This window comes from Lactuca virosa, chromosome 5 (genome assembly GCF_052849685.1).
Source record: "Lactuca virosa cultivar CGN04683 chromosome 5, Lactuca_virosa_CGN04683_v6, whole genome shotgun sequence".
Lineage (NCBI taxonomy): Eukaryota > Viridiplantae > Streptophyta > Magnoliopsida > Asterales > Asteraceae > Lactuca > Lactuca virosa.
The window spans coordinates 317,453,691-317,471,353 of NC_136430.1; the positions used below are offsets into that span (position 1 = coordinate 317,453,691).

At 35.8% G+C, this 17,663-nt stretch overlaps 2 protein-coding genes across 4 annotated transcripts; one reads left to right on the forward strand and one right to left on the reverse strand.

Annotated features, from left to right (window-relative positions):
- Positions 1-7,013: 7,013 nt before the first annotated feature.
- On the forward strand, positions 7,014-9,841 carry LOC145116091 (putative E3 ubiquitin-protein ligase RHC1A). Of its 3 annotated transcripts, none has more exons than XM_079052445.1 (2): positions 7,014-7,162; positions 8,812-9,841. In XM_079052445.1, the coding sequence occupies exon 2, from the start codon at positions 8,857-8,859 to the stop codon at positions 9,691-9,693; it is 837 nt and encodes a 278-aa protein (XP_078908571.1). In that variant the 5' UTR covers positions 7,014-7,162; positions 8,812-8,856; the 3' UTR covers positions 9,694-9,841. The 3 variants fall into 3 exon arrangements, with proteins under 3 accessions (XP_078908571.1, XP_078908572.1, XP_078908573.1); XM_079052446.1 differs by having other exon boundaries at positions 7,158-7,223; XM_079052447.1 differs by lacking the exon at positions 7,014-7,162 and adding an exon at positions 7,278-8,636.
- A 1,425-nt stretch (positions 9,842-11,266) lies between these two features.
- On the reverse strand, positions 11,267-13,080 carry LOC145115305 (ubiquinol oxidase, mitochondrial-like). Its single transcript, XM_079051576.1, has 4 exons — positions 12,570-13,080; positions 12,219-12,347; positions 11,618-12,106; positions 11,267-11,498 (listed from the first exon to the last, which is right to left on the reverse strand). The coding sequence occupies exons 1-4, from the start codon at positions 12,924-12,926 to the stop codon at positions 11,439-11,441; spliced, it is 1,035 nt and encodes a 344-aa protein (XP_078907702.1). The 5' UTR covers positions 12,927-13,080; the 3' UTR covers positions 11,267-11,438.
- Between the last annotated feature and the right edge of the window lie 4,583 nt (positions 13,081-17,663).

Here is a 17,663-nt window from a genome sequence, read left to right on the forward strand (position 1 = left end):
TCTGAAGTAATATGAAAACCATACAACTCAGGTGGCACACTCACCCTAGTGGATCTTCTAAGAGGTAATGAGTTATCGATTGGTTCAACAGGAACTGTTTCCTCTGGTTGAGTGCTAGTGTCATCTAAGGTTCCTTCATTGGTTGACTCTTGAATTTCTTCAAGGTCAATAGTGCTCCCACTGTCCTCTTTGAATATGAGCTCTCTTTTAAGAAAGACTCCTCTTCGTGCTACAAAGACCACGTTCTCACTAGGCCTGTAGAACAAATATCCAAATGACTGCTTTGGGTAACCAATGAAAACACATTTCTCACTTCTAGCTGCTAGCTTGTCGTGAGTCTCTCGTCTTACGAAAGCTTCACAACCCCAGACTTTAATATGTGCTAACGAGGGAACTTTCCCTGTCCACATTTCGTGAGGTGTTTTGGCAACCTTCTTTGTAGGGACAAGATTGAGGATGTGGGCGGCTGTCTCTAAGGCATACCCCCAGAAGTGAATGGGAAGCGAAGCCCGACTCATCATAGAACGAACCATGTCTAACAAGGTTCGATTACGCCTCTCAGCTACACCATTTAACTGTGGTGTCCTAGGAGGAGTCAATTGTGAGACTATCCCACATTCTTTCAGATAGTCGTTAAACTCGATACTAAGATACTCCCCGCCTCTATCGGATCTAAGTATCTTTATCTTTCTACCTAATTGATTTTCGACTTCATGCTTAAACTCTTTGAACTTTTCAAAAGTTTCTGACTTATGCTTGATCAAGTAGATATATCCATATCTGCTATAATCGTCAGTGAAAGTCACATAGAATCGATTAGCATCTCTTGTAGTTGATCTGAAGGGCCCACACACATCCGTGTGTATGAGATCCAACAGACCTTCACCTCTTTCACAAGACCCTGTGAATGGTGATTTTGTCATCTTTCCCAAAAGACAAGATTCACACATATCATCTGACTTTAGGTCAAATGATTCCAACACTCCATCCTTTTGGAGTTGGGCTATGCGTTTCTTGTTAATGTGTCCAAGACGACAATGCCACAAGCATGCCTTGTCTACACTATTAGACAAGTCAATATTAAGTACACTATTTCCTAGGCTATCAACACAAGTCACTGTTTCATACACACCATTACAAGGTAAAGCTTCAAACATAAAAACACCATTCTTATAAACAGAAATTGAACCATTCAAATCATTAAAAGAATATGTAAAACCTTGTCTGAACAATGCATGAAATGAAATAATGTTTCTCGTCATCTCAGACGAATAGCAACAATTTATTAAATCTAATCTAACATCATTACTAAGCAGAAGCTGATAAACTCCGATCTTGGTTACTGGTGAAGACTTTCTGTTTCTCATGATCAGGTTTATCCTTCCTCGCTCTATCTCCTCACTTTCCTTTAGACCCTGCAAATCAGAACAGATATGAAAACCACATCCTGTATCAAGGACCCATGAACGAGAAGATAATGAGTTATTAGCAGAAATAGTGTAAATACCTGCCGAAGATGGCTTCACTTTGCCATCCTTGATATCTTGCAGATATTGTGGGCAAGATCTCTTCCAATGCCCTTTTTGGTTGCAGTAAAAGCAAACTGCCTCTTTTGGATCAGAAACATGGGGAGTGGAACCATTGGGCTTAGCCTTTGGGCCATTACTAGATGACCCAGCTTGAGCCTTGCTCTTCCAGTTTTGTTTGGGAGGACCTTTCCTCTTTTTCCCCTTTCCCTGTCCAATAACCAAAACAGGGGCACTCGTAGGTGTGGAGGGTATACTTTTACCCTTCATCCCTGCCTCAGCTGTCTGCAACAAGTTGTGCAATTGGGCCAAGGTCTGCTCTGTATTGTTCAAATGGTAAGTTAGAATAAACTGACCATAACATTCAGGAAGTGAGTTCAAAACCATGTCAATGGCCAATTCCTCATCAAAGTGAATATTGAGCTTGACCAAACGCTCTATGTAGCGTTGCATTCTTTGCACATGTGACACAACTGACTCCCTATCTTTCATCTTGCAAGCCATGAGTGACTTGACTACTTCGAACTTTTCTTGACGAGCTCGCTTATGGTACTTTTCCATAAGGTCCTTGTTCATCTCGAAAGGCCATTAGTCCTCATAGTACCTCTGTAGTTCTGGGGACATAGTTGCCACCATGATGCATGCCACTTTGGTAGCATCATCGTAATGTTTCTTGTAGGCATCAAGATCTTCAGGAGTAGCTTCATTCTCATCAAGCTCTTTGAGCTCCTTTTCAAGAACATATTCTTTGTTCTCGAAACGAAGAGCCATCTTGATGTTGCGCATCCAATCGTTATAGTTTGAGCCATCCATAACGACTTTGGAGCATATATTGAGCAAGGAGAAGTTCTGGTTGGAGGAGGATGAAGTAGAAGTGTTTCCAGGAGTAGACATCTGAAAAGAAAGAAAGTTTTAGTTAGATTTCAAGATACCTTAATAGAATAACCCAAAGATATAATATCAAGGTTAGGATCCAACTATGAAGATTCACAACTCAGAAATGGGATGCCGAGATCCAAGTGAAAATTTCATAAAGGTAGGCGAATGACGATTCACCAATTCCACCATTAGACGAAACAAACGAAGTGAAATTCCTAATTCTTTTGAGATACATTGAAACTATTCAATGACATGTTTTAATCTCAGATTATGCTCTTCTATTTGTGACCGGGATGCCGAGGATCACAAACAAGATGTGAATAACCATGCAAATGTGCTTGGTAACCTTATTGTCTTTATCATTAACCATTGATGTGCTGGTAAACCACACACGCTCCATCAAAATGACAATTATGAGATACCCATTACTACTCTTTATTGGTGCCTTTTAGTGTGCTGGTTAACCACACACGCTCCACTAACGACCAATAAAGCATAATGTGCAATTTCATGGATTAGCATACTTTTCACATTTTTCCTAAAGTAACTAGAGTTGGGATTTTGAAAATAATGTTCTAGTACTTTTAATATCATTATACTTTTAATGAGAAGTAGTTGTCCTATCCAATCCGTTCTGCTAACGACCCTCCACTAATCAAGGAAGCGGTGGGTGAGAGTGGACACTCATTCAACTACCATTTTATAGGCAGTTTCCTTATACCCCCCTTATAGATTAGCTTCGTGAATGAGGCATACTAGCGATTTGACTGACCATATTCTTATACATATAATATTAAACCTTTAATTATAATATATATATAAGGTGTGTTTTAAAACTTTTTAAAACTTCAAGGGTTTATATAAATTTCGAAATTTAAGCTATTAAATTCAAATTTAAATAAACCAATTAACTAGATTTAATATTTATCTATTAATTAACTATTAATCAAATTATTAAATCTTGTAAGGATTATCTAATTAAATTAATCAATTAATTTAATCCTAATCCTTATCCCTCTAATTTCGAAAAATAGGGTAAGGATAATTATCCAATTAATCTAATTAAGTAACAATTATCCAAAAACAAGAAACCATAGTTATCCTCTTAGCATATTTCGAAATTCATAAGGGAGGAGGCTAGGGTTTTCAAAACCCTAACCCTAATTTCGATTAGGGTTCTTTGGAGGCTAGGGTTTTCGAAAAAACCCTTTGATCCAAAACCCTAGAAATCGAAAAATTGGCCTTTAGGGTTTAATAGCTATAAACCCTAATTTGCAATTTAAAAATTGTAGCAATTCAATTTAAAACAACAATGGCTCTGATACCACTGTTGGGTTTAGGTACAACAAATAAACTAGAAAACAATTCCTAAGTTCACATGCAACCTACTTTGGATCTATGTTTTAACTATTGAACATACAACTTTGAATTGCAAAACAAGAACCCTAGAGGAGAGAGACTAATTTCGAAATTAACAAACTAGGGTTTAGGGTTTACATACCTTTCAATTGTTATAGCAAACAATTGATATTCCCTTGATCTTGATCTTGATCTTCTTGGAAGCTTTAGCACCACAAGTGTAATGCCTCTAATGGAATCACACCCAATGACTAGCAAGAAGGAAAGTAGAAGAAGAGATAGGGGAGGGAGTATGCAAAATCTCGGCCTTAGGGTTTCTTCAAAAGAAAGAGTGACCAAAAACATGAACCAGGAGGCTTCTTATATAGCTGAGGGATCTAGGGTTTAAGGGAAACCCTAGTTATCCTTTGCTTAGGGCCTAAGCAAACCCAAGGGCCTTATCCAAGCCCCTATGGACGAAATTATTAGGGTTTCCCCTAAAGATTTCGTCCACCCTCTTCCAAGGGGGTTTCTAGAGCCTTCCACTCAACTATTAGATAATTGCAAACTAGTCCCTGCACCTTATAATTAATTCTTTTAACCCCAAAATCAATTCTGATTAATTTCTGGCTAACAGTTAATTAAACATAATGATTTCTAATTAATATGTTAATCCATTAACATATTAATAAATCATTTATATATATATATTAATTTATTAACCTTATAAATTAATATCTCTCCTTTCATAATTTCCTTGTCCAGTTGCTAGGTTGAGGGCAACCCAAAAGGACTGTGCTGCTATCAATTCAAGTACATACCAATTATAGTTATGGGCTTAAACACCTAATCCAACAGTCTCCCACTTGGATAAGTCTGTAACTATAATTGCTAGTATGCCTTCTAAATTTGACCAGCAAATTGTAGCTTCCAAAAAGTTGCTGCCGAACTCTGACCCAGTCAGTTACGTGTCCTAAGATAAGTGATCATATAACCCTTCGTTCTGCTTGATATCCCCAGACAAAAGACATGGAATGTAATCAATCTGTTTGTCCAGAATCTATGTTTCCCGATTCCTGATTTGTGATGATGTAGGACTTCTAATCGAACACATCAATTTAGTCCTGGCTGGGCCCAGCACATAAGTCAATTTCTTTCATCACAACTTTAAAAGCATGCTCAGTTGTGGCTTTAGATGCTCTCCAAAACAAGGTATGATATATGGCACCAGTGAATATCTTCTGCAAATTCTGGCAAATATGTCTAGCACAATGCCTGTGCTCTACATATGGTAGCAACTCTTTAACAGCCTCTATCAAACCCTGTAGTAGTACAAAGGTTTAATTCAGATAGTGTAAAATAAATATAAATGCATTACTATGTAAAATACTAACCTTATGTTGGTCTGAAATTAAACTGAAACCATTGCCTAAATTCAAGTTTAGATCATCAATGAGAAGCTCTAAAAACCACTTCCAATTCTGCTTGTTCTCCACATTAACCACTGCCTAAGCAATAGGATATATCTTGTCATTTGCATCCTTCCCAATAGCACAAAGCAATTCCCCCTTACAAACACCTTTAAGAAAACATCCATCAAGACCAATTATCCTTCTACACCCTTCAATCCAACCTTGTTTAACTCCTTGAAAACAACAATAGAACTTGCTAAAATATTTCTTTCCATCTGGACCATCCTCCATATCTAGTTTCACAGTTGACCCATGATTTGTCCTTAAAATCTCATGACCATATGACCATAGCTTACCATAATGTTCAACAAGGCTACCTTCAACAAGTTTCAGTGCATACTTATTTGCTCTTCTACATTGCCTCATACTAACTTGGATACCAAACTTGGCCATTACCTTCAACCTAAGCTTCCTTACACTTATTTTCTGACTTTGTACAATCTCTTTGGTATAGTGACTCCCAATCCATGCATATGTCACCAATGATCCAAACTTGAAGTTCCTAGCACAATTATGATCAACTTTTAGTGACTTGATTTGGAAACTCTCTTCATCACTCATCCAGGAAGCCCATAATCTAAATGTGCAAGCACCCTTGCTACACCTCACCAAAAGTCTTGTCCTATCATTTTTTTCAAAACACAATTGATATCCATTAGCTACAGCATAGTTACACAACATTGATTTTACTTGCCCTGGACCCTTAAATCTCATCCCTAGAATTGGTTTTTGTTTTTTCCAGTGTAATAGCTCATTAAATATGGAATGAGTTTGTATGTTAACTTCAACTTCTCTCCCATTGTCATCATCTACAATGTTGTTTTCATCCTCATCATCAACACATAACTTACTCAAGAAAGGATCATTTGATGTCCTATTCATATGCACTACATCCTCATTAAATTCAAAGGCAACATTCCTAAGTTCATCTATGTTATCTTCATTTTCACCATCAATACAAGACTCATGTTCATCATCATCATTATCTTCATCATCAAGCCACCCATCAACACCAACCCCAATATGATCCACATAAACCGAAATTACACCATCTGTTCCATAAGCATAAAAAATAAAAGCAACATATTCCACATCATCTGAAATGGGATTTAGCCCTTCCATCAAGGAATTGACTGGTTCACAGTAGTAAAACTTTTTACACTCTTCATGCATGAAACGTTCGAAGAAGTTCACAAACTCATAATAAGTCATAGAAGAAAAGTCAACATAAGTGAACATGGTTTTCACACCACCGGTGTAAGAGAAAGGATTTCGATTAAATACCCCTTGGTAGTTCAGTTCCACCATCTCAAACAATCCATTAGGTTCCGATTGTGCCATTGCTGCGACTACTTTGTTTCTTCAGCTCGATCACCTGAATGCTTCAAAAACCCTAACTCGGTTTCTTTTACAGCTGATTAATGAAGACGACTGAAGTTCGATAGTTGAAGACGATAGGATTTAAGCTTCTTATATCATTAATTGACGTGACATATCTCACGTGGCATTGGATTAGACAAAAAATATATATTAATTCACATATATTAAAGGTCAACCGAGAAACCTTCTAAAACTTGATAAAATGGTGTAATTAAAAGGTCACTTACGAGTTTACTGGCCTTATGTACCAAAAAAAAAACTTTAATAATCAAATTAGCCGATTGAAGAAAGTTCCATGTGCAGTGACATTATCCCTTTAATGAAACCAAATTTTAGCAATTTACTCGATAATAAATAAAAGGTTGGTAGTTGGTTAGTGGGTTGAAGGTCCGGCCCGTTTGGCGGGTCAACAACAATCCTTATCGGAACTTTGGGAGACCGCATAATCATTTTCAGTCAAACACATTCTTGGTCTACGTCGACTCCACATCATTCATTCCCTCTGTGACCTTCGCCTAATTCAAGTGTCCACCGTCATGAACAACATCATCATCATCATCTAGGGAGGTAAGATTAATTCTGTAGAAAGGTTTATTGACTTTGTTTCTATCGAGCGTCCAGTAATCAGGTTTTTTTTCTTGATTATTCTCTTACGTCCTTTGATTACTATAATTGTTATAGTTTATTCAGTGGTATATACGGATCTGAAGTCTCTTTAGTGAAATTTAGATTCAATGAGATTAGGAATTTCTTGTGATAATGGATAGAATTTTGTGATTTGGTTTCATGGATTTAGTTAGTCTTGGAAATCTGGATTCGATGTCGAAATTGTTCCTGTGTTACTTTTTTTTTTATTTGTTTTTTCTCTTCATTTTCGTCCTATGACTTCTCTACAAAACTTACCGTTATTCCACAGAAAAAAAAACATGATTGTATTTGTGATAGACAGTATAAAATAGGGACGCCAGCAGTTTTGTGTGTTGATTAAAGCTCAATCCGAAATTAAGGCTGTAATTAAACTGGATCCATCTATTAGTTTCATATGTTCCAAAATAGGAGTCCTTTAGCAAATGTTCAGAAGATCAAGGACCCATGCAGTTATGAGTGGTGAACTTAAACGCTTTGTATCTTTTACTCCAAATATAATATATGTTTTGGGGAAGAAATGAAAATTCAGATATTAGTAGTATTATGAGTTTGGAGTTTGTTTTATCTGAAATTGATGCTTCTATCACTCAACAGGGTAAGATTAAGAATATCACTAATGTTTAACTTGGATGACAACAGTTCACTGATAGTTAGAACAAAGTTACTTGTTGTGCATGTAACTATTTGCTACAAATTGTTATCGTAGTTATGCTTGGGAATCTTCATGTCACAGCTTTTTTATTGAGTTCACATGCTGTATTTATACAAATCCGAATTATGTATAAGCTCTTTTAGTGAACAAATGTCTGTATGGCTAAAGTCTAAACCACATTTAGGTTATATAAGTTATATAAAATAAGATTAAAGCAAGGATCTATAAGCTTTCCTCTCTCTTCTACAACTTTTTATGACAAAACTCAAATTCCTTTCGTCTTCTATTCTGCTTGCAAGTGGGGAAGAAACTTATTCTTACTTTATGAAAGAAAAAGGCTATATATACACAGGGGTGGTTTTGTAATTATAAAAAAATTTAGTGTTCATCTCTTCTTTTCTTATCTCCATTACATTTTGGGAAGTAAGTTGTGAAAGGAAAGTGCTCAGATATTCTTTTTTTCTTAAAAACTTATAGACAAGGGAATTTGAGCTTTATCTCTTCTGTTTCTGTGATAGTGGCCTGTTCTTGTCAATATCCATACATATTACATTCCATCATTCTTGTTGTTTCCTTTTAAGCATACTTTTACTTAATTATCAATTCCATATTTTCTTCTTTCTATCAGATATTCCTCTATATCTTTGTATAGATAAAGTTTCACACGGGTAGTAGTCTCCATATTCACTTTGTTTGGCAAGAAATTGTTATACACACGAAAAGAATCTTTTCAGACACAGGGTATATCTAATCTACTATTTCAGAATAAACGCTGCACCTTCCTTATATGATATATATTCCTTTTTTCGTTTATCATTACAAATCAAAAGTTGAAAAAACCAACTACACCTGATACCTAAATTTCATCAACAAAAAGATAAAACAACCATCTTACCCTTACACTATACAAATGCAGAATACTTTTGGTTTTTGGATTTGAGATTCTAATTCTACACAAGCAATGTCAAGTGGCAACAATACACATTGGTGTTACCAATGCCAGCAACCGGTCCGGCTCCAGGGCCGTAACCCAGTGTGCCTGTACTGCTCCGGTGGGTTCGTGCAAGAACTGAGCGAAGTGGTCGAGCCCGGTCCACAAGACATCGGGACCGGGCCCGCGCACGAACCGTCCGGGTACGGTTTTATGGAACCGTACCCGGACCCTAGGAACAGAGTCATGGATGCTTTTGCTGAATTAATCAGACAAAGAATGTCTGGAAGAAACCCTAATTTTGATGTTAGAAGAAGATCCGAACAGAGTCATGGTGTGGTTCCATGGTTCATATTTGACGGTCAAGCCCCGGCTCGGATGTCGGCTAATGACCGGTTCGAGTTCTTTTTTAACGGTGCACCACCGGGCCCACGGCGGTCTAATGTTAGTAACATTTTCATGGGGCCCGGGTTGCAGGAACTGATTGAACAGCTTACGGTTAATGGTGGTGGTGGGGGTAGTCAGGGACCACCACCAGCAACCCGGTCAGCGATTGATTCTATGCCAACTATTCGGATTAGTAATAGACATTTGAACACGGATTCTCATTGTCCGGTTTGTAAAGATAAGTTTGAGTTAGGATCGGAGGCTAGGCAAATGCCGTGTAACCATATTTATCATTCTGGTTGTATTGAACCGTGGTTGGTTCAGCATAATTCTTGCCCGGTTTGTCGGGTGGAGTTGCCGGCTCATGGGACGAGTAGGGGAAGCAGCAGTGGTGGTGGTGGTGGTGGAGGGGAGGAGAGTGGCGGACATGGGCGGGGACGGAGGAATCCGTTATCGTTTTTGTGGCCTTTTCGCTCGTGAAAGTGGAAGTGAAACGAAACAAGCAAGTGATTTGTCTGATATAGTTAAGTTTTGTTGTATGTGTTGGTGTTGGTTTTGGGTGTTTTGTATGTGTATGTTTGGTTGCAATATATTATAATAATATGATAATATGAAATGTTAAACTTAATCACATCTTCACATGTGTTGTGTATGTAAATATGGTCATAAATATTTCCTTTCCCAGAGCTGAAAGTGCAAAATCTACAGCTTGTACTTGGTGCAATTGAACTTGAGATATTTTTGAAACAAACAAACCTGATAATGGGTCGTTAAGATTATCTAAATTTCTTAATATAAATCTACAAATACATTCTTAAGCTTTGATTTAATTTTTATATATTAAAAAACTGATCTCCAAATATGTAAAGAAACTAAGGTCACCCGCACGATGCATCAGAAACCTTGTAAAGGATTCAATGGTAAAAAATAGAAACGTACTTTTCAGTTGATATTATGAAATTTGATTGGATGTATAATTGTGAGTTTTAAATTATTTTGTTAGTTTATGTTTTTAATTTGATATTTTATTTGAATAAACAAGAAATTAGTTGAATTATGTATTTTGGTGATATTTTGTATTGAAATAAATTACCAAGAACAACAATAGTAAACAAATGCAGTTAGTTTCAAATCAAATGATATTTAGGGTATAAGTTCAATGAAAAATGGCATACAAATTTTTTTTTTTTTTTTTTTTAGTGGATTTGAATACAATTGTTAATGGCTTTTAATAATGATATAATGAAAACAAATATATATAACGATACAGAAATATGTGATGTATATTTAGATTGAGCCAAATTTATATTATTATAAAAAAATAAAATTATACGGTCTCAAACATGTATTCAGATTTTATACCAAGCATTTCTTAATAAGAGTAATGATAGAAAATCAAAAAATCAGGTTATGTATCTCGAATTAATTATAAAGATAAAAAAACACATATATTAAAAGAGTAATAAAGTTATTATTTATATAATTGTATAACTAAAAATAATAAAGTTCAATGATATATCTAACTTTATACCGAATATTATGTGATAAAAATTACATATGGCCACTCATTGTACATAGGTGCTCGAGCTAAAGATTTTGAGAAATTTATCGGTCCTTTTTTTTGGTATCTAATGAATTTAACATGAACAGAAATTTATATATCTATTATAAAAGATAATAGATATCATTTTCAGTGAATCGTTTGTTTGAAATCCTTATCTCTTCATTTTCTGTTAATTAACAACTCAACAACTCAAGATTCTCTTTAACTTGTATCTTCAACCAAAACTGCCACAACTCTTCAGCTTTTACATTTTGATTTTTTTTTTCTCTTTAAACCAAATAGTTTCTGCACAACTAAGTAAAGAATATTCAGAAATAAGGTTTTCGCCTGGTTTTTTATGTCGTTCATTTGTCTTAATTTTTTCTTTCATTTTGCCAAACATGCTATCATTTTAGTATATACTTTTAAACACCATTTATCCATACAATAATGTTTTGACACACATTTACAAGTGACAATATAAACTTTTACGTCATACAAGTGTAAAACTATTCCAAACACAAAAACATGATTTCTTTAGAAACACTGGCTTCAGTGGTAACATCCATACTTGAAGTTGAATACAAGTCCAAATTCCTTAGGAATGCTTGTTTGCTCGATTAAAAACAGATAGGGATTAACACAAATTTTAATTCTATACCTCTGTAACCAAACGATTTTTTTAATGGTAACCCACAGGCGCTGGAGCCTCCCTCAGTTCCTTACCTTGGAAATGGATGTCCTGCAACATTAACAAACTGTTGTCAAAATTCATGTTACTGTATGAGGAGGAGGGCATTATGTTATGTTTTTTCCTACACAAACATGACCTATGTGTCAAAAAGGTTGCGTCAGACTTACAGAAGCAAAATGGTTGACATCTCGATGATGAGCTTCATCAGCTCGAATAACAGTTATCACATCTTTCAAGGTTGCATCTTTTGGAAGCCTCCAGTAATCTATAGCAATAGCAGGAGCTGGAACATTCTCAATTGCACCACTTTCAATGTCCCTTAAAAACTCAGTATATGAATGCACAGCTTCTTCTTCAAGATACCCAACAATTCTATGTGCCAGTTTTGGAGACGATATGTATGCAACAAAAAACGCATTGAAGAACACCCCCTGAACTGCTAGAACCAGAAGTCGTTCATACCATTTTGGTTTCACGAGCTCCACCATTGTCATAAGGTGCATCCTCTCGTTCTCAGCTTCTTCAAGCAACGCTTTGATCCAACCACCACTTTGTTGGAATTTCCGTAGAGATCTCAGGTGGAGCAGCATTCCGCCCACCATTCCTGGGACTGCTGCTACAGTTTCAAGCATCATTGCACGACAACCATATCGCCTCTGAAACATAGATAGATAGATTCTAGTCGAGATGAAGTTGAATTTTGAACTTAGAAGCTTTGGAACGCAGATTGATGCACATGAGAAAGGGAATAACATGTAGTGTACGTACCTGGAAAAAGACATCGGTTGGAATTCTCAGGAGTTTCACGGTTCTTAAAGCGAATCTATCAAGGAAATTCTTCGGTACATGGTGCTTGCTGAGATCTATCGACAAGTTTGATTCGTAAGTATCCCATGGCTACAAAGAAAGAAACAGAGAGAATCGCAATCATGAATAGATCATAAACGAAATGGAAATGTCCAGCCTAATATGCATCTCCAACGAGCAAAAATGCGATTGTAAATGCAAATCTGTGATTCAATAGCATGTCGAGATCTCAAATCGCGTATGTGTTCGAAGAATAAAAACCACGAGTTTAAAAATAATGTCAAAATAAGCAACTGCAAATTTGTTAGTTACCATGAAACAGTTCCACGGCCACTCGGAACCATCATCCCTGGTGATCTTAGATCTCGAAATTCCCCAATAGCTCGCAGGCATAACCTCATCTCCGCCTTCCTTCTTCTCAGTCCCCGCATCACCCTGCTTCAACGATGGCGGCTTCGACGCAGGTTCCGCAGTGGAGCTCATCATCCTCCTCCACTTAAAGTTTCCGAAATCCTCATCTCTACCAATTACCCCCTGATGAAACGGCCTCAAATTCAGTAGCACGGCTGCGGTCAATTCCGGCGACTGCAACATGTTTTCTCCATGTAAATTTCGGCCGTTGTTGATCAGACACCTCCTCAAAATCGACATCGTAAGTAATCGATTCATTTTCGAAAGCGTGATCGATGATAACAGTTAGGGTTTAGGGGGTCGCAGAAATCTGATTCAGTTTTAGATCGTTCTACACTCGTTCTTTCTCTCGGTGTTAATTACTGGAGGAAACCGAATACACTGCCGTGAATAAACGGTTATTATTATATTATGAATGGAAATCTGATTGCATGCTTCGCGGTCTACTGGTTTAAAGATGTAGCACTCGCGCCGCACACATGTGTGTTGGTACCGTACAACTCATTCATGCATGATTTGATAAACAATGTAATTAAGTTTTGTGAAAATAATTGAAGCAGGTTTGTTTAGAGCATATGAACGACTCGAGTTTTATGGTTTTAAAATTAAGTGAATTTGTTATTATTATAAAAATTTTAATTAAACAATAATTTGAAATTTATAAAGTTATTAAATGAGAAAATAGGTTGGGAGTAGAATGACAAGGACGCCCTTGAGTTTACGAGACAGACATAACCTTACTTTGCCCCAAAGTTTATGGGGGATGCTTGGACATCTGCGTGGTCCATGAAGGGTACACGTGGAAAGTTTGTACACCTGACTATTAGTTTGTAAATTTGACTGTGATGTGCTTTCAACGAATTGTACGAGTTATTTGGAGGGTGTTTACTCTTAAGATCATTTTAACCTTAACATTTTTTTTTTTTAATAATTTGATAGGGTAAATTACTTTTTTAAATGTACATATTTAGTCTTTATTCTTTTTTTTTTTTGTAAATTAAACCATTATACTTTATTAATATGTATACAATAGGTCCTTTTGACCGGATTTTATAGGTTTTGCTGATGTGGAAGCACACGTGACACTAAAAACAACTGCATAACAATTAATTAGCTTAGTCACTCCTTATAAACGAATGTTAACATCCAAAATCAGGAGGAATCACCTTCAAACTCGAACAAGAGAAGTGGGGAATTCGTAGAAGAAGAAAGAAGATGTCGAGTGGCTCAAGAATCTCCACAAGTTCAAGCAATCACAAAGTAGATAAGGAAGTCCTCTGTGATTGTGAACTCCCTTCAAGAATTCGTACCTCCAAGACCAAAGATAACCCTGGAAAGAAATTCCGAGTGTGCCCACTCACATAAGGTACCCAAAATCTGTCAATATACAAGAAGATAGTCAGTTACCTTCATAAACCAATGTATAACTAATGAAATTGTTACTAACATTTGCAATTCTTTCAAATCCTCTATCTCCCTTCTAATACTTGGGCATATGTCCAAATCCCAACTCAAACCATTTTGCTTCTGCATCCATAACCTCTGCATTGCCAACATCTTATGTCCTCTAACATTGTTATCAATGGTTTCCTTCTAGCATCTGGTACAGCAGAATTGAAACTTTCAGAAACTCCATTCTCTACTGCATCACAGTCCATACCCTCTCTAAAAAAAGCCTTTGACCAACACCTTGGATCCCTGTCTATGAGATAGTCATAAGCCCTGCTTTCCAAGGACTTAATCTCATTCATTGCTGCTTCAAACTTTGGTACAGTTGTTGCATTCACAACCCTCCAAAATGGTTTAAAGTATTGTTCTCCTTTAAATTTTTTGTGGAAATTAGCTAGAATGTGTCTAACACATAATCTATGCTCCACATCAGGAAGTCTTTCCTTCACAGCTTCAAATAATCCATGATTCAAACAATTAAATGATTACTTAATTAAATGATCAAAACAATTAAAGTTAATTGAAAAAAATAGAATGATTACCTTGTGGCCATCTGAGAGGATTGTAATGTCATGACCATTCCCCCTTCCAATGTCTTCCATCAGGTTGTCCAAAAACCATTTCCATGTCCTTTTGTTCTCAACATTGACTACTGCCCAAGCTAAGGGATAGATGTTATTATTAGCATCTCTACCCACTGCTGATAGGAGCTCCCCTCTACAAACACCCTTAAGAAAGCAACCATCAACCCCAATTACCTTTCTTCATCCATCTAACCACCCATCCACAACACCTTTAAAGCTAACATAAAACTTATCAAAGACCACAGTATTATCAGGTTGTGGCTCCAAGAACACCTCAACATGTGAACCCGGATTAGCCCTTCTGATTTCAGCTGCATAATCCCACAATCTGGCATAATGTTCTTTCAAACTTCCCTCAACTTCAGACAATGCTAACTTTTTTGCACTCCTACACTGCCCAACACTCACATTAATGTTGTATCTCTTAGATACTAGGGCTTTCATTTTCCTCAAACCCAGTTTAGGACTCTCCAAAACATCATTCACAAATTGTTTCCCTATCCACTTATATGTTACAATTGACCCAAGTGTGAATGCCCTAGAGCACTTGTGCTCTGTTATAAGAGACTTAATCTGAAAAGTGTGTTCCTCTTTCATACAGGAAGCATACAATCTAAAAGGGCATGTGGGAATCTTTCCTTTACAACATCTAACTAGCAACCTAGTCTTGTCATTCTTTTCATACCACAGATCATAACCATTTGCTACAGCATAGCAACTAAGAGAGTATTTAAGTGCAACAGTAGTAGAGTATTTCATACCTAATCGAGGCTTCATCTCATTCCATTCATGAGTATGATCATGTCTTGGGTAGATAGGTCGTATTGCATTATGATCTTCTTGAACCAAGTCATCATTCTGTATTGGACAAAGTTTGTTGAGGAAATGATCATTGAAGTTTCTTTTGAGAGATATAACTTCATCGTCCTCTACATGTTCAGCTTTCAGACCATCTTCTAAAATGGAGTCAACATCATCAATAGAAACCAAATCTTCATCTTCAAGGTCTGCTTCTTCCTCCTGAATCCAATCAAACAAAGGTTCATGATCATGATCCACATACACATCCAATCTCTTCTTTTTCATTGATATCTTCAAGAAACTCGTTAAAATCGCAGTCATTCTGAATAGCATGTAATCCCTCCGACAGCCTCACTTCATGTGGACAGTAATACACATCTCTGCATCTTTCCTTAGTAAGCTTTTCAAGAAAGGGGATGAAATCAGGGAAGTTCATCTTGTTCACAACCGTGTATGGTACAGAGGCTTTTACTCCATTAAAATACATCAATGGGGTAGGTGTGAACACCCCATTATAGTGTACATCAACGATTGTATCTGCATCTTCTGCCATTGTTGATGGTGATTGTGAGTCAAGAAGTTTGAGGGATTATCGGTTGAGTGAATGGAGGAATGGCTGATTAAATGAGCCCTAATTGCCGTTTCAATGTGGTGTAATTTAACAATATCCACGTAAGGTGACATGTGGATGCCACCTGGTTATTTCATTTCAAGAAAATAAAATAAAAATCGTATATGACCGGTAAACCAGCTATAGCCAGTCAAAAGGATTGCATAATTACAAAAAATCGAGTATAATGGTTTAATTTACAAAAAAAAAAGGAATAAGGACTAAATGTGTACATTTCAAAAAGTAACTTACCCTATCAAGTCATTATCCCTTTTTTTTTACTAAATACAGTATAAAAAGTAGCACACTTCAGTGTTTTTTTTTAATTAAGAAAATAATTTTAAATATAAGTTTTTTTTCTAAAAACATTTTACCATTAGTATTGATTGGTATAAAAGGAATTTATTTGGAGTATATATATATATATATATATATATATATATATATATATATATATATATATATATATATATATATTTCCATTTATTAGCATTTTATAAATTTATCTTATATCTTTATATTTCAAAGCTTTACAAATTATCTATGAAACAAAATATCATAAAATAGTTAAAGTGTATAAAAAATTGGAATTAATTATTATATTATTAAAACAATCATTTTATTAAAAAAATTATATTTATATTATATTTTAAATATATTTGAAACAAATATTAAATCTAAAATAAAACTATATTATTAAATTAACATGAGATATATAAACTCAAACTTAGAATAATTAAAATAAAATAAAATACTATGAATATTATTAAACTTTGATATTAGTGAAACCACCATTTTTTATGTTATATTATTCATGACACCAATTTTGATGTTGTATATGGGGCTGAATTGGAAAAGTTTGAAGTTAAAATTGGCGTGACCACGAAAATTGATTTTGTAAGTTGTCACACGACTATTATCTTTCTTTGGGTTCTGTATTGTAAGACCGTTGGATATACGCATTACGTCTATATTGTTGTGCTGATGTGGTAGAATTTGCACGAGCAAAGCATTTACATCATTCTTGGATGGCGTGGAAGTGTTGTGGCGTGGTTGGATGTGGTTGGGGCCTCATTCACAACACAAGAAACCTTCTTCACCTTCTTCAATGTACAAAATTTCATGCATAGAATACAAATATTGGTTTGGTGATATGGAGTCGTGAGTACACCCTTAGGTGAGCAATGTTGATGTCGTGTAGTAGCATTTTTGGTATGAAGGTGTGGTATGTGTACTTTATGGTCTAAGTTTTTGTTGTATGAGTCTCACACACACTCTTAGGTGATGTTCATGTGGAGTGGTGATATGTGTTGTTGGTAACACCCTCTCACACTTCTCTTTATTTTTTTTCTTCTCTCTTCCTCTATCTTTCTATCTATATATCTATTTCTCATATTATTTTTATATTAAAAAGTTAAGACTGTTTTGGGATGGTAGAGTTTAGGAAAGGCTTTCTTTCTTTGTTGACTTCTAATGATAAAGACGATAGCCCAATCTCTTAGTCTCTAACTAATTGTTTGCTTTAGTGAGTTAAGTGAAATGAAAGTTGAT